General features: G+C 44.2%; 1 protein-coding gene and 1 long non-coding RNA gene across 2 annotated transcripts in view; both read left to right on the top strand.

Annotated features, from left to right (window-relative positions):
* The window catches only part of LOC136390922 (uncharacterized), a 219,888-nt gene that overhangs the window by 115,730 nt on the left and 85,232 nt on the right, over positions 1-18,926 (top strand). The window lies entirely within an intron of this gene.
* SLAMF8 (SLAM family member 8) lies at positions 2,793-13,600 on the top strand. Its single transcript, XM_066366084.1, has 5 exons — positions 2,793-2,964; positions 5,937-6,263; positions 10,459-10,764; positions 10,847-10,948; positions 12,611-13,600. Exons 1-5 carry the CDS (start codon positions 2,874-2,876, stop codon positions 12,673-12,675), a joined length of 891 nt encoding a protein of 296 aa, XP_066222181.1. The 5' UTR covers positions 2,793-2,873; the 3' UTR covers positions 12,676-13,600.

Raw genomic sequence — 18,926 nt, 5'->3', positions numbered from 1 at the left:
CAATCAGACAAGAAGAAATAAAAAGCACCCAAATTGGAAAAGAAGAACTAAAACTATCACTATTTGCTGATGACACGTTACTGTACATAGAAAACCCTCAAGTCTCAGTCAAAAAACTACTAGACCTGATAAATAAATTTGGCAAGATGGCTGGATATAAAATTAATATTCAGAAATCAGAAGCATTTTTATACACCAACAATGAACTGTCTGAAAGAGAAATTAAGAAAACAATATCCTTCACTATTGCAACAAAAAAAATAAAGTACCTAGGAGTAAATTTAACCAAAGAGGTTAAATTACTTGGAAATTACAAAACAATGATAAAAGAAATCAAGGAAGATACAAACAAGTGGAATCATATACCATGTTCATGGATAGGAAGAATAAACATCATTAAAATATCTATATTGCCCAAAGCAATCTATAAATTCAATGCAATTCCTATTAAAATACCAATGGCATACTTCAAAGATATAGAACAAATATTCCAAACATTTATATGGAACCAAAAACGAACACGAATAGCCTCAGCAATCTTGAAAAAGAGGAATAAAGTGGGTGGTATCACACTTTATGATATTAAGTTATATATACTACAAAGCCACTGTACTCAAAAAAGCTTGGTACTGGCATAAGAACAGGCATATAGATCAATGGAACAGAACAGAGAACCCAGAAATAAACCCACACCTTTATGGACAATTAATATTTGACAAAGAAAGTAAGAGCATACAATGGAGTAAAGACAGTCTCTTTAACAAATGGTGTTGAGAAAATTGGAAAGGTACTTGCAAAAAAAAATTAAACTAGACCACCAACTTAAACTATTCATAAAAATAAACTCAAAATGGATAAAATACTTAAATTTAAATCATGAAACCATAATCATCTTGGAAGAAAACATAGGCAGTAAGCTTTACGACATCTCTCGCAGCAATATATTTGCTGATTTATCTCCATGGCAAGTGAAATAAAGGACAGGATGAACAAATGGGACTATATCAACTAAAAAACTTTTGCACAGCTAAAGACAATATGAACAAAATAAAAAAACAAACCACACAATGGGAGAACATATTCGACAATACGTCTGATAAGGGGTTAATAACCAAAATTTATAATGAACTTGTGAAACTCAACACCAGGAAGGTAAACAATCCAATCAAAAAATGGGCAAAAGAAATGAATAGACACTTCTCCAAAGAGGACATACAGATGGCCAATAGGCAGATGAAAAAATGTTCAATATCACTAATCATTAGAGAAATGTAAATTAAAACCACAATGAGATGTCACCTCACACCTGTCAGAATGGTGCTCATCAACAAAACAACACATAATAAGTGCTGGCAAGGATGTGGAGAAAAGGGAACCCTCCTGCACTGCTGGTGGGAATGCAGACTGGTGCAGCCACTGTGGAAAAAGTATGGAGATTCCTAAAAAAATTAAAAATGGAACTGCCTTTTGACCCAGCTATCCCACTTTTAGGAATATATCCTAAGAATACCAAATCACTGATTCAAAAGAAGAAGTGCACCCCCATGTTTTTTGCAACATTGTTCACAATAGCCAAGATCTGGAAACAGCCCAAGTGTCCATCAGTGGACGAGTGGATAAAAAAGATGTGACATATATACACAATGGAATACTATGCGGCTGTGAAAAAGAAGGCAATCTTCCTTTTGTGACAATATCGATGGACCTGAAGACTATTATGCTAAGTGAAATAAGCCAGGCAGAGAAAGAAAAATATCATATGACCTCACTCATTTGAGGAATCCAATGAACAATGTGAACTGAGGAATGGAATAGAGGCAGAGGCAGGATCAAAGGGACCAGAGGGAAAGCAGTCAGAGGGAAAGGGGATGAGAGAATGGGATCAGAGAAGGGAAAGAGATTGGTGAAATTATATATACATAACACAGCATTATAGAGAGCAGAAAAGCAGATCCTGGAGGGAAGGAGGGATGGCGTTTGGGGGAGAGGGCAAGGGGGAGGTTGAGGGAAACACGGGGTTGGGGGAGATATATTAGGTGGGACACTTGAATCTATGTAAAAACAATAAGTTAAAATCAATAAAATTTTTTAAAATTTTTAAATAAATAGGCTAAAAAAAAGAAATGAATAGAAGACCTTGCTGGCTGTGGAGACAGAAAATTGTTACAAAACAAAACAGTGTGCTAAGAAGAGAGGATTCTTCACTCTGCCTATGGTTGGGAAAGCCTGATTGGGAACCTGGCTGATTGCATGATGCTGCCAAGTCCAGAAGGATAAATGGACCAGCAAGCCTGGTGGTGGAACAAGCCAATGCCTTAGAAGTGTGTGATTGATAGGTGTGAGAAGAGGCTGTTCTAGCTTGTAGCTTGGTATAACTACAGAGTTGAATGGACATGGGTGACCAGCCCAGAGAGGCAAGCTGGAGTGAGACTTTGTAAAGCCTTGTATGCTAAACCAAGAATTTAGTCTTTGTCTTGCAGGATGCCGTGGAGGGATTTTAAGCAGAGAAGTGACAATGAATTGCAGTTTAAAGGGCACTCTGAGCTGCAACCAGTCAGGGCAAGGTTGATTGCAGGGAGTCCTGGAGGGAGGTGGAGAAAAAGCGATAGAGAGAGAGTGTGTATGTGTCTGAGGATAGGATGTGGGCTTCTGTGGGGGTGCCTGTGGTCTGAGATTGTATGGCCAACCAAAGACACATGAAAGAGACTGATTTATAAGAAACAGTTCCTGAAGGAACCCTGAGAGGCCAACTTCCACTTCACTCTGGATGTTTTCAGTTTCAGAACATTTTGTTATGAGTCAAGACTCCTCTTTCTGAACACTGGACTTTCCAGAAAGACTACAGTTCCTTCCGTGCATCCACTTGAACTAAGATGTTTTGGATTTCGGTTGTCAAAGGAGTTTGCCTACCTCTCTGGAGAAGGATGGCTGTGTGGTCTCTGTGGAGTTTGCTTCTCTGGGCAGGTAAGTTGGACAGGTGAGTGGCCTGTCCTCAAAGAGCTAACCCCTTCAGTTGCCCCTTGTCAAGTGTCTGGTCAGGCCCCCTTATCCCAAGTGAGAACCCAAGAGCTGAGAAGGGGTAGGAAAGACTGAAGCAAGTTTGGGGGCATCACTGAAAACTAAGCAGAGGCAAAGAGATGCAGGGTCTTGGGTGGAAGCAGGCAACAGCACTGGAAGAATTCATGTCTAGGAGACTCAAGCTGTTTTGTGACCCAGGGCAATTAAAGTTGAGGCTGTTAGTACCAGTGGTTTGTAAAGAAATGGCTGTGAAAATGATAAGGGTCTGGCAGTGTTAACATATGAGAATTCTAAATATAGTCTGGGGACAGTAGGGGAGTGCAGAGTAGAGCAAGGCTTTTTCAATATGAGGATGTTTTTCCAATGGTCTGTGGGTAGCAGAGACCCTTCCTGAGGTCTGTGTAAGGGGAGGTGGATGCTAAATAGGGATGAGAGGCGAGAACAAGTTAAATGTGGCACGTGTGGACCTGGAGTGGCTGATCATGGTGTGATGGGATGCTTGCCTGCTGGGTCTCTTCAGCACTGGGCAATCCCTCCATTCTGTCTGGTGCCTGACTTCCCTTCCTTGGTTAAGAAGTGCTCAGTGTGACACGGGTCAGCACTGCAAGGCCAGGGGACAGGAGTCTTGGGGTGTGGCAATGACAAAGACACCTTTGTTTACTTCAGACTCACAGTGACTTGGAGATGACTTTGTCCAGTGTTTCCCCCGAGTCTCTGACTCTTTGGGCTCCAACGGCTCTGTAGATTTCAACATTTCTCAATACGTGAAGGAAATCCCTCAAAAAGAGAAAACTGTTTGGTTCAAAAATCTCAAATTTGACTGTGAGGGGTAAAAATAATTTTCCAAAAAGCTTTTAATGGTAAATTAGATGAGTGCAACTGATTGGTGGACCCCCTTGTTTTATGGATGGGACAGTGGAATCCCAGAAAGGAGGGTGATAGCTAAAGGTCACACCACTTATTCTGGGTACAGCAGAGCAGGATAGAACCTAGGAGTCTTGACGGACATCCAGTACTATTCCTTCTCTATCTTATTTCTTCACTCTGCATTTACCTGAAGACATTGCCAAACCAAGCCTGAGATAACTGAGCCAGGGAGGGCAGTGAGGCAGACAAGGGGCTATGAGTTACCAGTGGTTGGCTGAGTGAACATTCAGAACATGCGTCCTTAACCAAACTCCCGGCACTTGGGTATGTTCCACGTCTGCTCTTACTCTGCTCTGCACCCCTGCACCCACCACTGTGCCAGGAACAAGGTAAGTCAGCAAATTCTGCCATTTGTTCAGTAAAATTTACTGAGCTTCTATATCCTTCTCCTGAACAGTGGTGGGCACTGGGAATGCAAAGATGAAAAGAGGAACTTGCAGGCTAGTGGGAGACACTGACTCATAAACAGGCAATGACATTAGAGATTAGGCCAATTAATAGCAGCGGCCCCAGGCTACTGAGAAAATGCTAAGAACAAGTGTGTAGCCTGCAAAGATAGATGGGGGAGGTTAGGTAAACTTGTCTTCAAGGATGAGCAGAAATTATCCATTGAAGAAGGCAGGGAGTATCTCAAGCAGAGTCATCACCCACGCATTTCAAACTCAATACGTTCCCAGCAACATTCAGCAACCTGCCATCTCCCCCTATGCCCATTATGTTTCTCCTGCTGTTCTGGATCACAGAAGGACCTGGGAGCCATCCTTGTCTCCTTTCTCCTTCACTCCTCAGATCCAGTCTCTTACTAGATCCCACTGTTGATGCATCTTTTTCTCTCTCAGTTCCTCCCCATCCCAGTTGCTCCTCGCAATACAAATTTTCATCACTCACCTTTGGATTAATAGAAGCAGCCTCAGTCTTGCCTCACTTACAATGCATCCTCTGCCCCTCTGCTGGAGTGATTTCTAACGTGCATCTAATCCTGTTACTCCCTTATTTAAAACCTATTCTAGTCTCCCCCCCCCCCCATTGCTCTAAATATAAAGCCCATATTCCAGTGCCACTTTCAGGGCCCTATATAAGCTGGTTCCCTCTAACTCTGCAATACAATTTCTTATTCCCCCTGCAGAGAACTACTTTCAGTTCCCTGTGCACCATGCTCTCACCCTCCAGGCCTTTGTACATGCTGTTGCCTCTGCCTGTAACATTTTTCTTACCCCCTCCAGGCAGCTCTCTGCTTGGCTTGACTGATTCACTTCTCCTTTGGGCCTCAGCTTAACTGAACCCCTCAAGGTCAAGTGCGCTCATGTTAACACCCTGCCTGTATTCTCCCAGAGCACTCTCCTTTTTTCCATTATGGTATATAACTTAGTATATTTTAATTGCTTGCTTAAGAGTCTGGTTTCCTCGGCCCTGGCCGGTTGGCTCAGTGATAGAGCGTTGGCCTGGCGTGCAGGAGTCCCGGGTTCAGTTCCCAGCCAGGGCACACAGGAGAAGCGCCCATCTGCTTCTTCACCTCTCCCCCTCTCCTTCCTCTCTGTCTCTCTCTTCCCCTCCCGCAGCCGAGGCTCCATTGGAGCAAAGATGGCCCAGGCACTGAGGATGGCTCTGTGGCCTCTGCCTCAGGCACTAGGATGGCTCTGGATGCAACTGAGCTACGCCTCAGAGGGGCAGAGCATCGCCCCCTGGTGGGCATGCCAGGTGGATCCCGGTCGGGCGCATGCAGGAGTCTGTCTGACTGCCTCCCCCTTTCCAGCTTCGGAAAAATGCAAAAAAAAAAAAAAAAAAAAAAAGAGTCTGGTTTCCTCTGTGAACTCTATGATCACAGGTACCAAATTCTCTTCCTTATTGTTTTATTCCCAGCCCCTGGCACAGTGCGTTCTCAGCTGGGGTGGAGGGAGTGTGGGGAGAGGAGCCTTATTTGCTTCATGCTGCATGCAAGAGAGATACGAAGAGCTTGCGGCAGGCAGAGTGACATGGCTTTGTCTTTGCAGCACCACGTCCTGTTGCAGTTACTGGTGTCCAAGTGCAGGGCCAGGTGGGGGGCTCGGTGCTGCTTATGGCAGAGCACCACCCTGGCTTTCAAGTTCGAGAGGCCATCTGGAGATCTCTCTGGCCTTCAGAGGAGCTTCTGGCCACATATTTTCGGGGCTCCCTGGAGACTCTGTACCACTCCCGTTTCCTGGGCCGAACCCAGCTGCACAGCAACCTGAGCCTAGAGCTCCAACCACTGGAGTCTGGAGACAACGGCAACTTCTCTGTATTGCTAGTGGACACTGGAGGTCAGACCTGGACCCAGATCCTGCAGCTCAAGGTATATGGTGAGTGTGCCTGACTCTGTCTTGTTGCCCCGTTCCTCTACACACACACACAAAGCCCTGGAGAGGCATCCTAAGTCCTGGGAGCTGAAGAACTGGGTTCCAGAAACCTTGGGCCTCTGACTTTGTGGCTGATTCAGAGTCCAGCTGTTTTCCAGCAGCCACATCTAAGAAAACCCCTCTTGTTCTCCCAGGTGAGCTTCTATCTGTCCTTGTCTGAGCCCCAATGTGATATTTTCTTAGCTCAGTGGACTTGGACAAAATGCTTAATTGCAACATTTGCCTTCTGCCTAGAAAAACAGGCATCATGATATTACTACATAGATGTTCAAAAGAGTGAAATATAATGGTGCTTGGAAAAGCATCTAGGATAGAAGCTGGTCTATACTTCATCTGTTCAAAGGTATCAGATTATAATGTGCCATTATTTTATGTACCACTAAAAAGGAAAAAGTATTGCCCATTAAATTATGATACAATATTTTTATTAAATTGGCCCTGGCCAGTTGGCTCAGTGGTAGAGTGTCGGCCTGGCGTGCAGGAGTCCCGGGTTCGATTCCCGGCCAGGGCACACAGGAAAAGCACCCATATGCTTCTCCACCCCTCCCCCTCTCCTTCCTCTCTGTCTCTCTCTTCCCCTCCCGCAGCCGAGGCTCCATTGGAGCAAAGTTTGCCCGGGCGCTGAGGATGGCTCTGTGGCCTCTGCCTCAGGCGCTAGAGTGGCTCTGGTCGCAACAGAGCGACGCCCCGGATGGGCAGAGCATCGCCCCCTGGTGGGCATGCCAGGTGGATCCTGGTCGGGCGCATGTGGGAGTCTGTCTGACTGCCTCCCTGTTTCTGGCTTCAGAAAAATACAAACCTCCCCCCCCCAAAACAAATTAAATTATAATTCAACTGTAGTTAAAAGTACAAAATAATTGCTCTCTATTTTTAAAAGAATTCTTTCAAATATATTTAGAGATTTTAACTATATAACATTACTGGGTTCTTTCAGTCATTCACTGTTGCAAAGCAAACCATTCCAAATCTTATTGGCTTAAAACAGTTATTTTTATTTCTCACAGTTCTGTGGGTTAGCCTGGCTCAACCAGGCAGAGCTCTGTTCCAAGTGAGTCTGCCTGGGTTATTCATGCAACTCCATTCAGCACCTCAGCTGGGGAGGCTGAATTTACTGAGGACAGAAAGGGTCTTTCTTTCCAGAAACTTCACATCCACCTTTATCACAACCACCTTTATCATAACCTCTACCAACTATTACCACCTCAACATCTACCACAACTCCACCTCCATCATCACCTCTACCACTATCACAACCTCTACCTCCACATCCCCTGTTACCTCCACCTCTATCTCTACCTCCACTATCTACCTCTTCCATCGCCCTACCACCATCACCCCTCCACTCCCACCACCGCCTCCACCTCCACCACCATCACCTCCCTCATCACCTCCACCACTATCACAACCTCCACCTTCTCCATTTTCACAATCACCTCCACCATCACCACCATCAACCCCTCCACTCCCACCACCGCCTCCACCATTACCACCATCACCCCTCCACTCCCACCACCGCCTCCACCTCCACCACCATCACCTCCTTCATCATCACCTCCACCACTATCACAACCTCCACCTTCTCCACTTTCACAATCACCTCCACCATCACCACCATCAACCCCTCCACTCCCACCACCACCTCCACCATTACCACCATCACCCCTCCACTCCCACCACCGCCTCCACCATTACCACCATCACCCCTCCACTCCCACCACCGCCTCCACCACCACCATTACCTCCTTCATCATCACCTCCACCACTATCACAACCTCCACCTTCTCTACTTTCACAATCACCTCTCCACTCCCACCACCGCCCCCACCATCACCTCTACCACTGTCACAACCTCCACCTTCTCCACTTTCACAATCACCTTGACCACCGTCACCACCAACACCATCATCATCACCACCACCACCATCATCACCTCTACCACTATCACTATCTCTGCTTCCACCTCCACTATCACCTGTACCTCTATCTCCATGACCCCCACCATCACCTCCACCTTCATGTTGACTGTCTCCACCACCACTACCACCTATACCTCCATCTCTGCCTCCTCCATCACTTCTACCAGTCTCTCTACCTCTCCTTCTACCTCCACCTCCACCATTTCCACTATATTTCTGCTGGTCAAGAAAAATGGCCTTCTAGTCCTCACTTATCTACCTAATGGCTTGGAAATGATGTGAGTGACTCCAAAACACAATTTCAATAAAACCTTAGAAATTTGGTAGAGTAAAAGAAAGGAAAATGTTCAGATTTAAGAATGGATGACAGCTAGGAAGATGGAAACAATGAAGGAGAGAAAGGCAGTAGCAAATTGGGAAGAGAGAGACACCCCCCACCCTGAGACAGCTAACTGGCTGCCCTCAGCTATGCCACTCAGGGTATGAGAGGCAATTAGGTGGGTGTCCTTCTGGATGCATCATCCCTGAACCAGGTGTATAGTCTGGCAAGCAGAGTGTTGGCTGGAATGTAGCACCCCCACCTTCACCTGGTACCCCCTTAGCCAATGCCCTTGTGCAATGAACAACCTGTACAGCATACAGGCAGCCCTGGAGCTGCTCCCTTATTCTGAGCCTCAGCTGCCACACATAAGGACACTGAATGTGATAATATATGCAGCCCTCACACTACTAAGCTCGAAAATGCCTTGTTCTCAGCATCTGCTTTACAGATTTTAAGGAAATTTCTGTTTTATTGCTTCCAAATGCATAGCTTGATTAGAACTAATTGCACAAAGCTGCCAAACAGCCATCCTTAGGAGCTCTACTTTGATAATAGATAAAGGATTTGAATTAGCAGATTAGTTACTAGAAATGTCAGTGATGTTTTTACTGTGCCCATAATATTTGAAAGCAACTTGTCCTTGTTAAGTAGTGTACATATCTACCCCTTTAATCTTTGTTTACTATTAGTGTGAACAACAAATTTTCTTTTTCCGTATTGAGCTGGCATTAGTGATGTTTACTTTGCTTGACTTTGGAATATTGTCAGACACTGAGCCAGAATGCTTTCCCACTGGCCCCCATTGCCATGGAGACTCAGGAGTTACCCATCAACCTATATAGAAAAGGGGAGCCATGGCATAGGATACCAGGACACCAATTTGTTCAATGACCCAGATAGCTGAGCACCTAGATCAGGGGTTGGGAAGCTTTTTGGCTGAGAGAGCCATAAACACCACATATTTTAAAATGTAATTCCATGAGAGCCATACAATGACCCATGTACATTACACATTATCCAATAAAAATTTGGTGTTGTCCCAGAGACAGCTGTGATTGGCTCCAGCCACCCACAACCATGAACATGAGTGGTAGGAAATGAATGGATTGTAATACATGAGAATGTTTTATATTTTTAATGTTATTATTGTTTTTATTAAAGATTTGTCTGCAAGCCAGATGCAGACATCAAAAGAGGCACATCTGGCTCACGAGCCATAGGTTCCTGACCCCTGTCCTAGATAGTGAGGGTTATGGAGATAACAAGACAGAGCCCCTTCACAGCATTTTGCAACATTGTAATTATTTTCTTAATTATTTATAATTACTTGTCGGTATTTGTTTTCATCACCAAAATAAGCTCCAAAATTCCAGAAATGTATATTTTTTGCATGACTTAATAAATGCTCACTGTCTCTCTGACTAATATATCATGAGAAAGGTGCTCTGATAAGGTACACACAGAGGGTTTATAGAGCTCAGAACCACACCTGGAGCATCAGGGAAGGCTTCATACTAAGGACAGCAAGCAATGTTCCAAGCTGAGCCCGGGAGTTTTCTAGGAGGACACGAAGGAAAAGGTATATATACACAGCTGAGACACATTAAAGCATGGAAAAGCATGACATGATTGAGAAAACTAGAAATTAATTAAGATAGGTGAGGAGGACCCACAGGAGGGATAGCTGAAGAGGTTGGTATCAACCATTTTATGAAGGATTTTGAATCCCAGATTAAGAATTCAGCTTTTGTTCTGTGGTCAGTTGGAAGCCAGACAAGGTTTTGGAGTAAGAACAGACTAGTCAGAGGTGGCATCTCACCCTTCATGGATTCCAGAGCCTGGGCTGTGGGCCTTGCCCAGCATCCCTGTAACCCACACCTGCTCTACTGTTCTTGCCCAGCTGCAGTACCCAGGCCCATTGTACAAGTGTTCACTGCTGTATCTGAGGATGCTCAGCCCCCCAAGACATGCCAGGCATTCCTGTCCTGTTGGGTCCCCAACATCAGTGACATAAATTATAGCTGGCAACAGGAGGAGACCATTGACTTTGGTATCAAGCCACATGGCCCCCTCATGGATGGACAGGTGCTGAGGGTTTCACTGGGACCAGGAGACAAGCGCATAGCCTATTCCTGCATTGTCTCCAACCCTGTCAGCTGGAACTCAACTGTGGTCACCCCCTGGGAGAGCTGCCATCACGAGGCAGGTATGCTATGGGCAGAGGGTCAGTGTGGGATGGTGAAGATCAAGTCCATCTCTGACCCTGCCCCCTCCATGTCCTGCACCAGGGAAGGCCTCCTATAAAGATGTGCTGCTGCTGGTGGTGACTGTCTTGCTGCTCCTGATCCTAGTTGGTCTCCTCTCTGCCTGGCACTGGGGCCCCTGCTCAGGTGGGAGTTCTGTACATGCTGGAGGGAGGTGGAGGAGCTGAATCCACTGGAGAAGAGGGCAGAGTTTGGACCTCCTCCTAGTTTCTTCAGATGCTCTGCCCTCTTTACCTCTCCTACCTTATCTCTTGGCAGTCCCCATCTTGTATTCTGGCCTCCAATTAGATTTGAAGTTTCTTTTGTGGTTCTGCAAATGAACTATTCTCTTACACATTCCTTTTTTCCTATCTGAAACAGTTTCCATGATTTTTTACTCAACTCCTTCATTGGGTTATCTCCTACACAATCTTTAAGGTGTGCCTGCTTCAGGAATTATTCCTGACCTTCTTCCCCACCTCCAGACCAGATTAGCATCTTGCCTTTAATGTCCATTGCTTACCCCACTCACAGTACTTACTGCACTTACTCTTCCACTAAATTCTCAGTCGTTCAAAAGCAAAGACTGGGTCACCACTAAGTACCTAGCAATAGTTCCAGTTACAGAGCTGGTATCAATAAAGGTTTGTTGAGTGAAAGTCTAGTTGAATCCCTAGTCATGGCTGCCTTAGAAATGCTCCCTGAGCAAAGTACTTCTCTGGCCAGGAGCTGATAGGGCCTCCTTCTTGAGGAGAAGAAGAAAAAGTAAACTCAAAGGTCAGCCATGTTCTGAGCTCTAGACCCATCAGCCCTCCTTTGCCCCAAAATGCCCTGCCCCTCAAAGAAACCTCCCCACTGGCGTGGGCGTTATGGTCATATAGCATCCCAACTGTATGGGCTTACTGGCCCCAGTGAGTAGTAAGTGTATTAGCAAGGAGAAGGAGGCTTGAGACCTCAGCCACTCAACACAGAGATGGGATAGATGACAGGCTCTTGTGTATTCTTTTCCCGGGGCAGGAGGGGAGAGCAGCTGAGGTTGCACTCCACGCAGGGGCCCTGTCTGCCCAGACAGTTCCCAGGATTTATGATAAGAAAGTAGAAGTCAGTAAAAGAGCATCTTTTTAACAGTTTTATTGAAATATAATCTACATACCACATAATTCACCTATTTAAAGTGTGTACAATTTAGTGGCTTTTTTCACAGATTTGTGTATCCATCACCACAATCAATTTCAGAACATTTTTATTATTCCCAAAAGAAACCCCCAAACTACTTAGCCATCACTCCATAATCCTTCTTTGCCCTTTAGACCTAGGCAGCCAGTTATCTACTTTCTGTCTGTACACTGTCTCTTCTGGAAAATGCACTATGTGGTCCTTTGTAACTGACTTTTTTCACTCAGCCTAATGTTTTTAAGGCTCAGAAAGAAATTGTGTTGGCCACCAAGAGGGAATGAAAAAAACACAACAGAAAGTCTCCTCACAGAGAGACCAGAGGCTGGCCCAGGCCCTGCCATGTGGCTTCTAGCTAATAAACTAACTAGCTCCATCCCAGCTCTAACTTTCTATACTTTTTACAGCTAAATGTATGGCATAGTTGCAGAGGAGGGCTAGACATTAGGAAGAACTTCCTGTCCTTGAACCATCTCATTTTCCAGGGTCATTGAAAAACCAGGATAAACTTTGGGGTATTTTTACCTGAGATAATCTTGGGCCAGGACAATTAAGCTTTAGAGACCTTGGGCCAGGCCAAGGATGCTAAGATTCCGAACATTGGAGGAGTAACCTTTTTTCTTATTGCCTTGACAGGAAAAAAGAAGAAGGATGTCTGTGCTGATGGAGGGGCTCTAGAGACAGAGAACACCCTTGAGTAGGGTCTGCCATGACGGAGAAAGTAAATGGACACTGGATCATGAGGAACCACGCTGCCCAGACACATGGTGGTCTGAGACATAGTTGGTGCCTGGAAACTACCATGGTCCTTGTGCCTCTCATGAGACTCTATCCCACTTCCCGGGATCAGCCTGGGCAGCTGTCACATTAGGAGGACAGAAAAACACTGGCATGACATTTCACAGCCTCCTCCTTTCCTCCACCCTTGCTACACGTCCTGGCATTGGTCTCAGTAAGATGAGCCTGGGAGGCTATTCATTAAATGATGCTGGATATTCTCCAGGACCCACAGTGATTATCCAGGGCATTCACTTCCCACCACTGTTCATGAACTATTGTTATGAACTGAATTTGTTCCCTCAAAATTTACATGTTGAAGTCCTAACCCTTGATATCTCAAAATATGACTATATGGAGTTAGGGCCTTTAAAGAGATCATTAAGATTAAATGAAGAATTTGGAATAGGGCCTTAATCCAATATGCCTGGGTCCTTATAAAAAGAGAAACACCAGATACACACACACACACACAAACAGCCATTAAAAGACACAGAGAGAATAAAGCCATCTGCAAACCAAAGAGTGAGGCCTCAGGAGAAACCAAACCAGCTGACACATCATCTCAGACTTTCGGCCTCCAGAACTGTGAGAAAATAAATGTCTGATGTTTAAGACACCCAGTCACTGGTACCTTGTTATGATAGCCAGGACAGAGTAATTAACCAACTTGTACCAGAGGATACCTCTAGCCTGGGTCCCAGGCTTTAGAAGACATTAGACCTCTGAACTAACTATAACTGTCTGAATCACCAACTTCCAGCCCCAGTCCCAGCCCGAGCCCCAGCTTCTACAGTTTGATACCCTGATGCTTTCTGATAACCAAGATATTATCATGAGAAAAGGTCTAAAAATGGGTTAATGTGGTAGAAGAGGGACAAGGGTTTCTCTTTTCTTTCAGGCCATCTGAGTTCATTGCCCTCAAAGGTAATTTACAGGTATAGAGAGTCAAAGGGTGGTTGATATTTTATGGTTGGGATGGGTGCCATTTTACAGGTAACACCTTTTTCATAGACAACCATCTTTGTTGACCATCAGGCAACAGGGTCTAGAGGTGGAATTTGAGATTCTCTCCTCACTGTCTAGCACAGTAACCAGGAAAAAAATATTAAATTTTCTCCAGCAAACAGGAAGTTTTTGTACAACTTGAAAAAATGCAGCTCAGCTCAAGATGAGTGTCTGTACTTGAGACTGAGGGAGGAAAGAGACAGGAAAAGTGAAGCAAAAGAAAAATTATGAAGGGGAAGTGTATTGAGGCATCCTGGCATCTGGCAGACTCATTTTCAGATGCAAGGACAGAAGATCCAGCCAAGTTCAAGGGGGGAGGGTAAAGATACTACAACTCAGTGGGAAGATGGTCAAGATCACTCCGAAAGAAGAACATGTTGGATGGAAGCAATTATAGTGGCCATCTTTGGAAAATACTATCTGTCATTGAGTGATTCTTTCTAGAAAAGCTCTGGAGTATTGTCACTGGGAAAGAGTTGATGAGCTAAATTTAAGGATTAGTAGATGATAAGTTTCATAGTTACTCCTTCCCAGGCACAATTGGATTTTTTCTGGGGTCCCACTCAACTCTTGATAATAGAGAGGAAGGAGGCATTGAATAAACAGGGGTAGGTTTTGAAGTACTTTCCCAGGGTGGATTCAATCACTACACTCAGGATTTTACTCCAGTCCAAGGATCTTCCTTCTTTGCCTCAATTTCTGGGCAGTCACTTCACTTTGGACAAATGGTCAGTACAACTGGCTTTCAGATTCATATCACCACTCCCCCATTTGACTAATCCTGGAGTTTCCCAGCTTACTGGCTCTGCTCAGAGGTTCTCGGCTGGTCACTTGGTGTAAGGACCCTCATAGTAGAAGCCAGGATGTGAGCTCTGGTTCTTATGAGAAACTGCAAGTAGCTCTAGCTCCCCTGTCCCGGGCAGCCCGCCCCGGTGCCAACTCCCCCACATATTCGGGTTTGTTTAGCCTTGGTTCCCAGGAGATTCTAGATCAGGCACCCAGAAGATTGCCTTTTAGGGCACAGGCTAGTTAACACAGCAAGTTGACATCACCACACTGATGCAATGGTTGATGTGATATTGGCCCCATGCCACTATTGTCCCTAAGCCCTATATCTACCCACGCCAGCAATGGTAGGCAGAGGAGAGGAGAGATGGGAGATGGGAGGCATCAGAATTCGGGAGATTTAAGACTTGAACACTGAGGAGACCAGGGAGAGCAACAGAAGCAAAAGTAACAGCAGCAGCAACAGGAAATTAAAAGCAGCATTGATAAAGCATGAATAAAGTATTGAAAAATGTACCACCTTGCCTTTGGCTCCTCGTGCTTTTCTTTACCTTAGGAATCTCACTGCCTAAATCATCCCTCATGGAGCAGGTATGCTCCAACACCTGGCTTCACCTAGTGTTCATGCTTTTCCAGTACCCATTTCTCACCTATCACCTCCCAAGTCCACCTGAACATGCACATGGCCACTCAACCTGGCAGTTTGTGTTGCCCCAATTGCCACCTACTGACACTCCCTATACCTGATCAGGGAATCATAAAAATTGACCTCAGTTCCTAAAATTATGTGAAAAAGAAAGCCCAAAATCTAGCAAGTGTCCATGGTGGTTGGATAGGTGTATGAGGGAAACACACACACACACACACACACACACACACACACATATGTATATCCCATACCCCGTCTTTCTTTCCTTCATCCCAATAGTCTCATATCAGAGCAGTCAGTTCTGGATAGGATGGGTCCCACAGTTCTCCCTTTTCAAGGTAACTCTTAGTGACTTCATTTAGACAAGTGGTTTTGTAGTGTAGTACACCAGGAACTTTTTGAACAGATCATCATGGCTCAATTAAATTGATATTCCCATCCACAAGGACTCATTTATCACCTAATGAACTAATTAACTCTCTATATAAAAACTCAAAGTGCTTCTGTGAGGACAATGTTTGTGTTCATATACATTGGGATTGATGCTGTAAGAGTCACACAAGAACAAATATTGACAGAGGGTCCAGCAAGTGTTGAGTATACTTTGAGGCATTAGGAAATCATCAGTAAACAAATTAATGCCTTTCCTTTATAAAGTTTATATTCTAGAAAATAAATAAGCAAGTAAGTATATGCCAGGTGTTGAAAGGTTTTATTAAGAAAAATAAGCAGAGCGAAAAGCTAGAGAATGATGTGTTGGGGAAAAGAGGTCTGTCTTTGGATAGGCAATTATAGAACATCTTCTGATGAGTGATCTTGGAACAGAAACCCAATAAAGTAGAGTGAGCCATGCAGTGTCTGGGCAAAGAGCATTCCAGAGACTGCAAAGCGAAAAGGTCCTGAAATGAAAGCATGGCTTATGTTTATGAAAATGAGAATGGAGGCCAAGGTGGCTGGGTCAAAACAAGAAAGTGACTTTGTTTTTGTTTTGTTTTGTTTGTTACTTTTTGTTTTATATATCACATGAGTAACATATGGCTTTTGTCTTTTTCTATGTGACTTATTTTTCTTAGTATAACGCCCTCAAGATTCATCCATTTTGTTGCATATGGCAATATTTTATCATTTTTTATGGCTGAGTATTATTCTGTTGTATATACGTACCACATCTTTATCCACTTGTCTATTGATGCACACTTAGGTTGTTTCTAGATCCTGTCACTTGTGAATAATGCTGCAATAAACAGAGGGGTGTACCTATCCTTTCAAGTGAGTGTACTCACAGTCTTTGTCTAAATACTAAGAAGTGGAATTGATGGGCCATATGGTAGCTCTATTCTTAATTTTTTGAAGAATATCAAAACTGTTTTCATACAGTCTCTTCCAATTTCCAATCTCACCAATGCATAAGGGTTCTCTTTTCTTCACATCTTCACCAACACTAGTTATTTATTGTCTTATTGATACTAGCCATTCTGACAGGTGTGAGGTAGCATCTCATTGTGGTTTTGATTAGGACTTTGCTAATCAAATTTTCATATGCCCATTGGCCATCTGTATGTCTTTCTTGCAAAAAATGTCTATTTGGATTCTCTACCCATTTTTAAGTTAGGTTGTTTGATTTCTTATTGTGAGTTGAGTTCTTGATATATTTTGGATATTAACCCCTAATTGAAAATATCATTTGCAAATATTAACTTCCCTTCTGTTGGTTGCATTTTAATTTAAAATAAAAATGTAACAAACAAATCAACACAAAAACAAACTCATAAATACAGACAACAGAATTGTGGTTACCAAAGGAGGAGGAAGAATAAAATGGGTAAAGGTGAGAAATGGAAACCTGACTTTTAGTGGCAAGCATGCAATAAAGTATACAGATATTGAATTATAATGTCATATACCTGAAATGTATTTAATGTTATTAACCAATTTACCTCAATTAAAAATAAGTTAATTAAATTTAAAAACAAAGGGGTGAGTGTGGAAGGGGGAGAATCAGATTAATGGCATGGGGTCACAGTACATGGGACCTTGTCATCTTCAGAATATCCTTTCCTGGAGTAGGGGGGCCAGGAGAAGCCCCATCTGTTTGGATGTCAGATTCTTCCGATGACAACCTTTGCACTATTATTTCTAGTAGGCTTGTGGTCAGACCAGAATCCTTTCCAAATATGCTCTTGGTTTTTCTTGTTTTTGTTACATTTTCCTTGAGCAAAAGGAAAATGTACCTGTCCTTCTGTGCAAAGGACGAACACATAAGCTGCTGGGGTAGAGCTGTCATGTGACATGATGTCAGAGAGAATGGAGGGGACCTAGAAAAACTGCCCTGGCCAGATAGCTCATTGTCCCTCAGTGTAGAGGTTACCGGTTTAATCCCCAGTCAGGGCACATACAGGAACAAATTGATGTTCTTGTCTCTCTCTCACTCTCTCCCTTCCTTTCTATAGTCAATACAATAAGCATTAAAAAGTTTAGCCTGACCTGTGGTGGAACAGTGGATAAAGAGTAGACCTGGAATGCTGAGGTTGCCAGTTTGAAAACCTGGGCTTGCCTCGGTAAGGCATACACAAGAAGCAACTACTAGGAGTTAGTGTTTCCCACTCTCTCCCCTTCTCTCTCTCTCCTCTCTCTAAAATCAATAAATAAAATCTAAAAACAAAATGTTTCTTTAGGCCCTGGCCAGTGGCTCAGTGAGTAGAGCATCAGTTCAGCATATAGGTATCCCGGGTTCAATTCCCAGTCTGGGCACACAGGAGAAGCAACCATCTGCTTCTCTTCCATCCCTCTCCCCCTTCTCCCCCTCTTCCCCTCTTGCAGCCAGTGGCTTGATTGATTCCAGCAGGGCCTCAGGTGCTGAGGATAGCTCCTTTGGAGCACATTAGGCTCAGGAGCTAAAAATAGCTGGTACTCGATCACTGGATCGATCACTCGATCACTGGACTGGTGTATCCCAGTCAGGGTACATGCAGGAGTCTGCCTATCTCCCCTTCTCTCACATTAATAATAATAATAATAACAACAATAAATAAATAAAAAGAAGTAACACCTGTTTTGTTCATCAGCACTTGGTTTTTTACTGGCTTTTGGAGAAGCACCATCTCCAACCAGCTCTGACTCAATAGCTGCTTGCATGCAGTGTGACAGAAGGCCTCTAAAACTGCACATCCCCAAATCCAGGACAGTCTCAGTGGGTGCCTCCCCTCAGATTGTGCACTGATCACGTGGGTCCCTTCTGCCAGGAGGGCCAGGCTGAGCACATACGTGAATAGTGGGGACACTCCCACCGCACAACTGGCCTGGGTCCAGTTCTAGAAGCCAATTTTCCAGGAGGACACTGGAAAACTCCAGTCTCCAGAAGAGAATAAACAGAATGGTAAAAAGTCTAAAAACCTTAATATACAAGAAATGACTAAAGAAACTGGTTATGTTTCACTTCAAACAAACAGCTTAGAAGGCCATAAGTCCTCAGCTATTTGCAGGGTCCTCATGTAAGCCAAGTTGTGTAGCTGAGGCTAGTGGAACAAGAACTGAAAGGCAGCTATTGCTTCACATGAATAATAAGATCTTTTTTTTTTTTTTTTTTACAGAGACAGAGTCAGAGAGAGGGACAGTCAGGGACAGACAGACAGAAATAGAGAGATGAGAAGCATCAATCATTAGTTTTTCGTTGCACATTGCGACACCTTAGTTGTTCATTGATTGTCTTCTCATATGTGCCTTGACCATGGG

This window comes from Saccopteryx leptura, chromosome 2, assembly GCF_036850995.1.
Source record: "Saccopteryx leptura isolate mSacLep1 chromosome 2, mSacLep1_pri_phased_curated, whole genome shotgun sequence".
In the NCBI taxonomy this organism is placed as follows: Eukaryota; Metazoa; Chordata; class Mammalia; order Chiroptera; family Emballonuridae; genus Saccopteryx; species Saccopteryx leptura.
The sequence above is the reverse complement of the archived record's forward strand: the minus strand, read 5'-3'. Positions and strand labels throughout refer to the sequence as shown.

Excerpts from the sequence above, each read along its gene's own strand:
- SLAMF8 (XM_066366084.1), top strand. The coding sequence starts at position 2,874 with ATGTTTTGGATTTCGGTTGTCAAAGGAGTTTGCCTACCTCTCTGGAGA. Across the intron at positions 6,264-10,458 it reads CCTGCAGCTCAAGGTATATG|CTGCAGTACCCAGGCCCATT; the intron begins GTGAGTGTGCCT and ends GTTCTTGCCCAG. Across the intron at positions 10,765-10,846 it reads GAGCTGCCATCACGAGGCAG|GGAAGGCCTCCTATAAAGAT; the intron begins GTATGCTATGGG and ends GTCCTGCACCAG.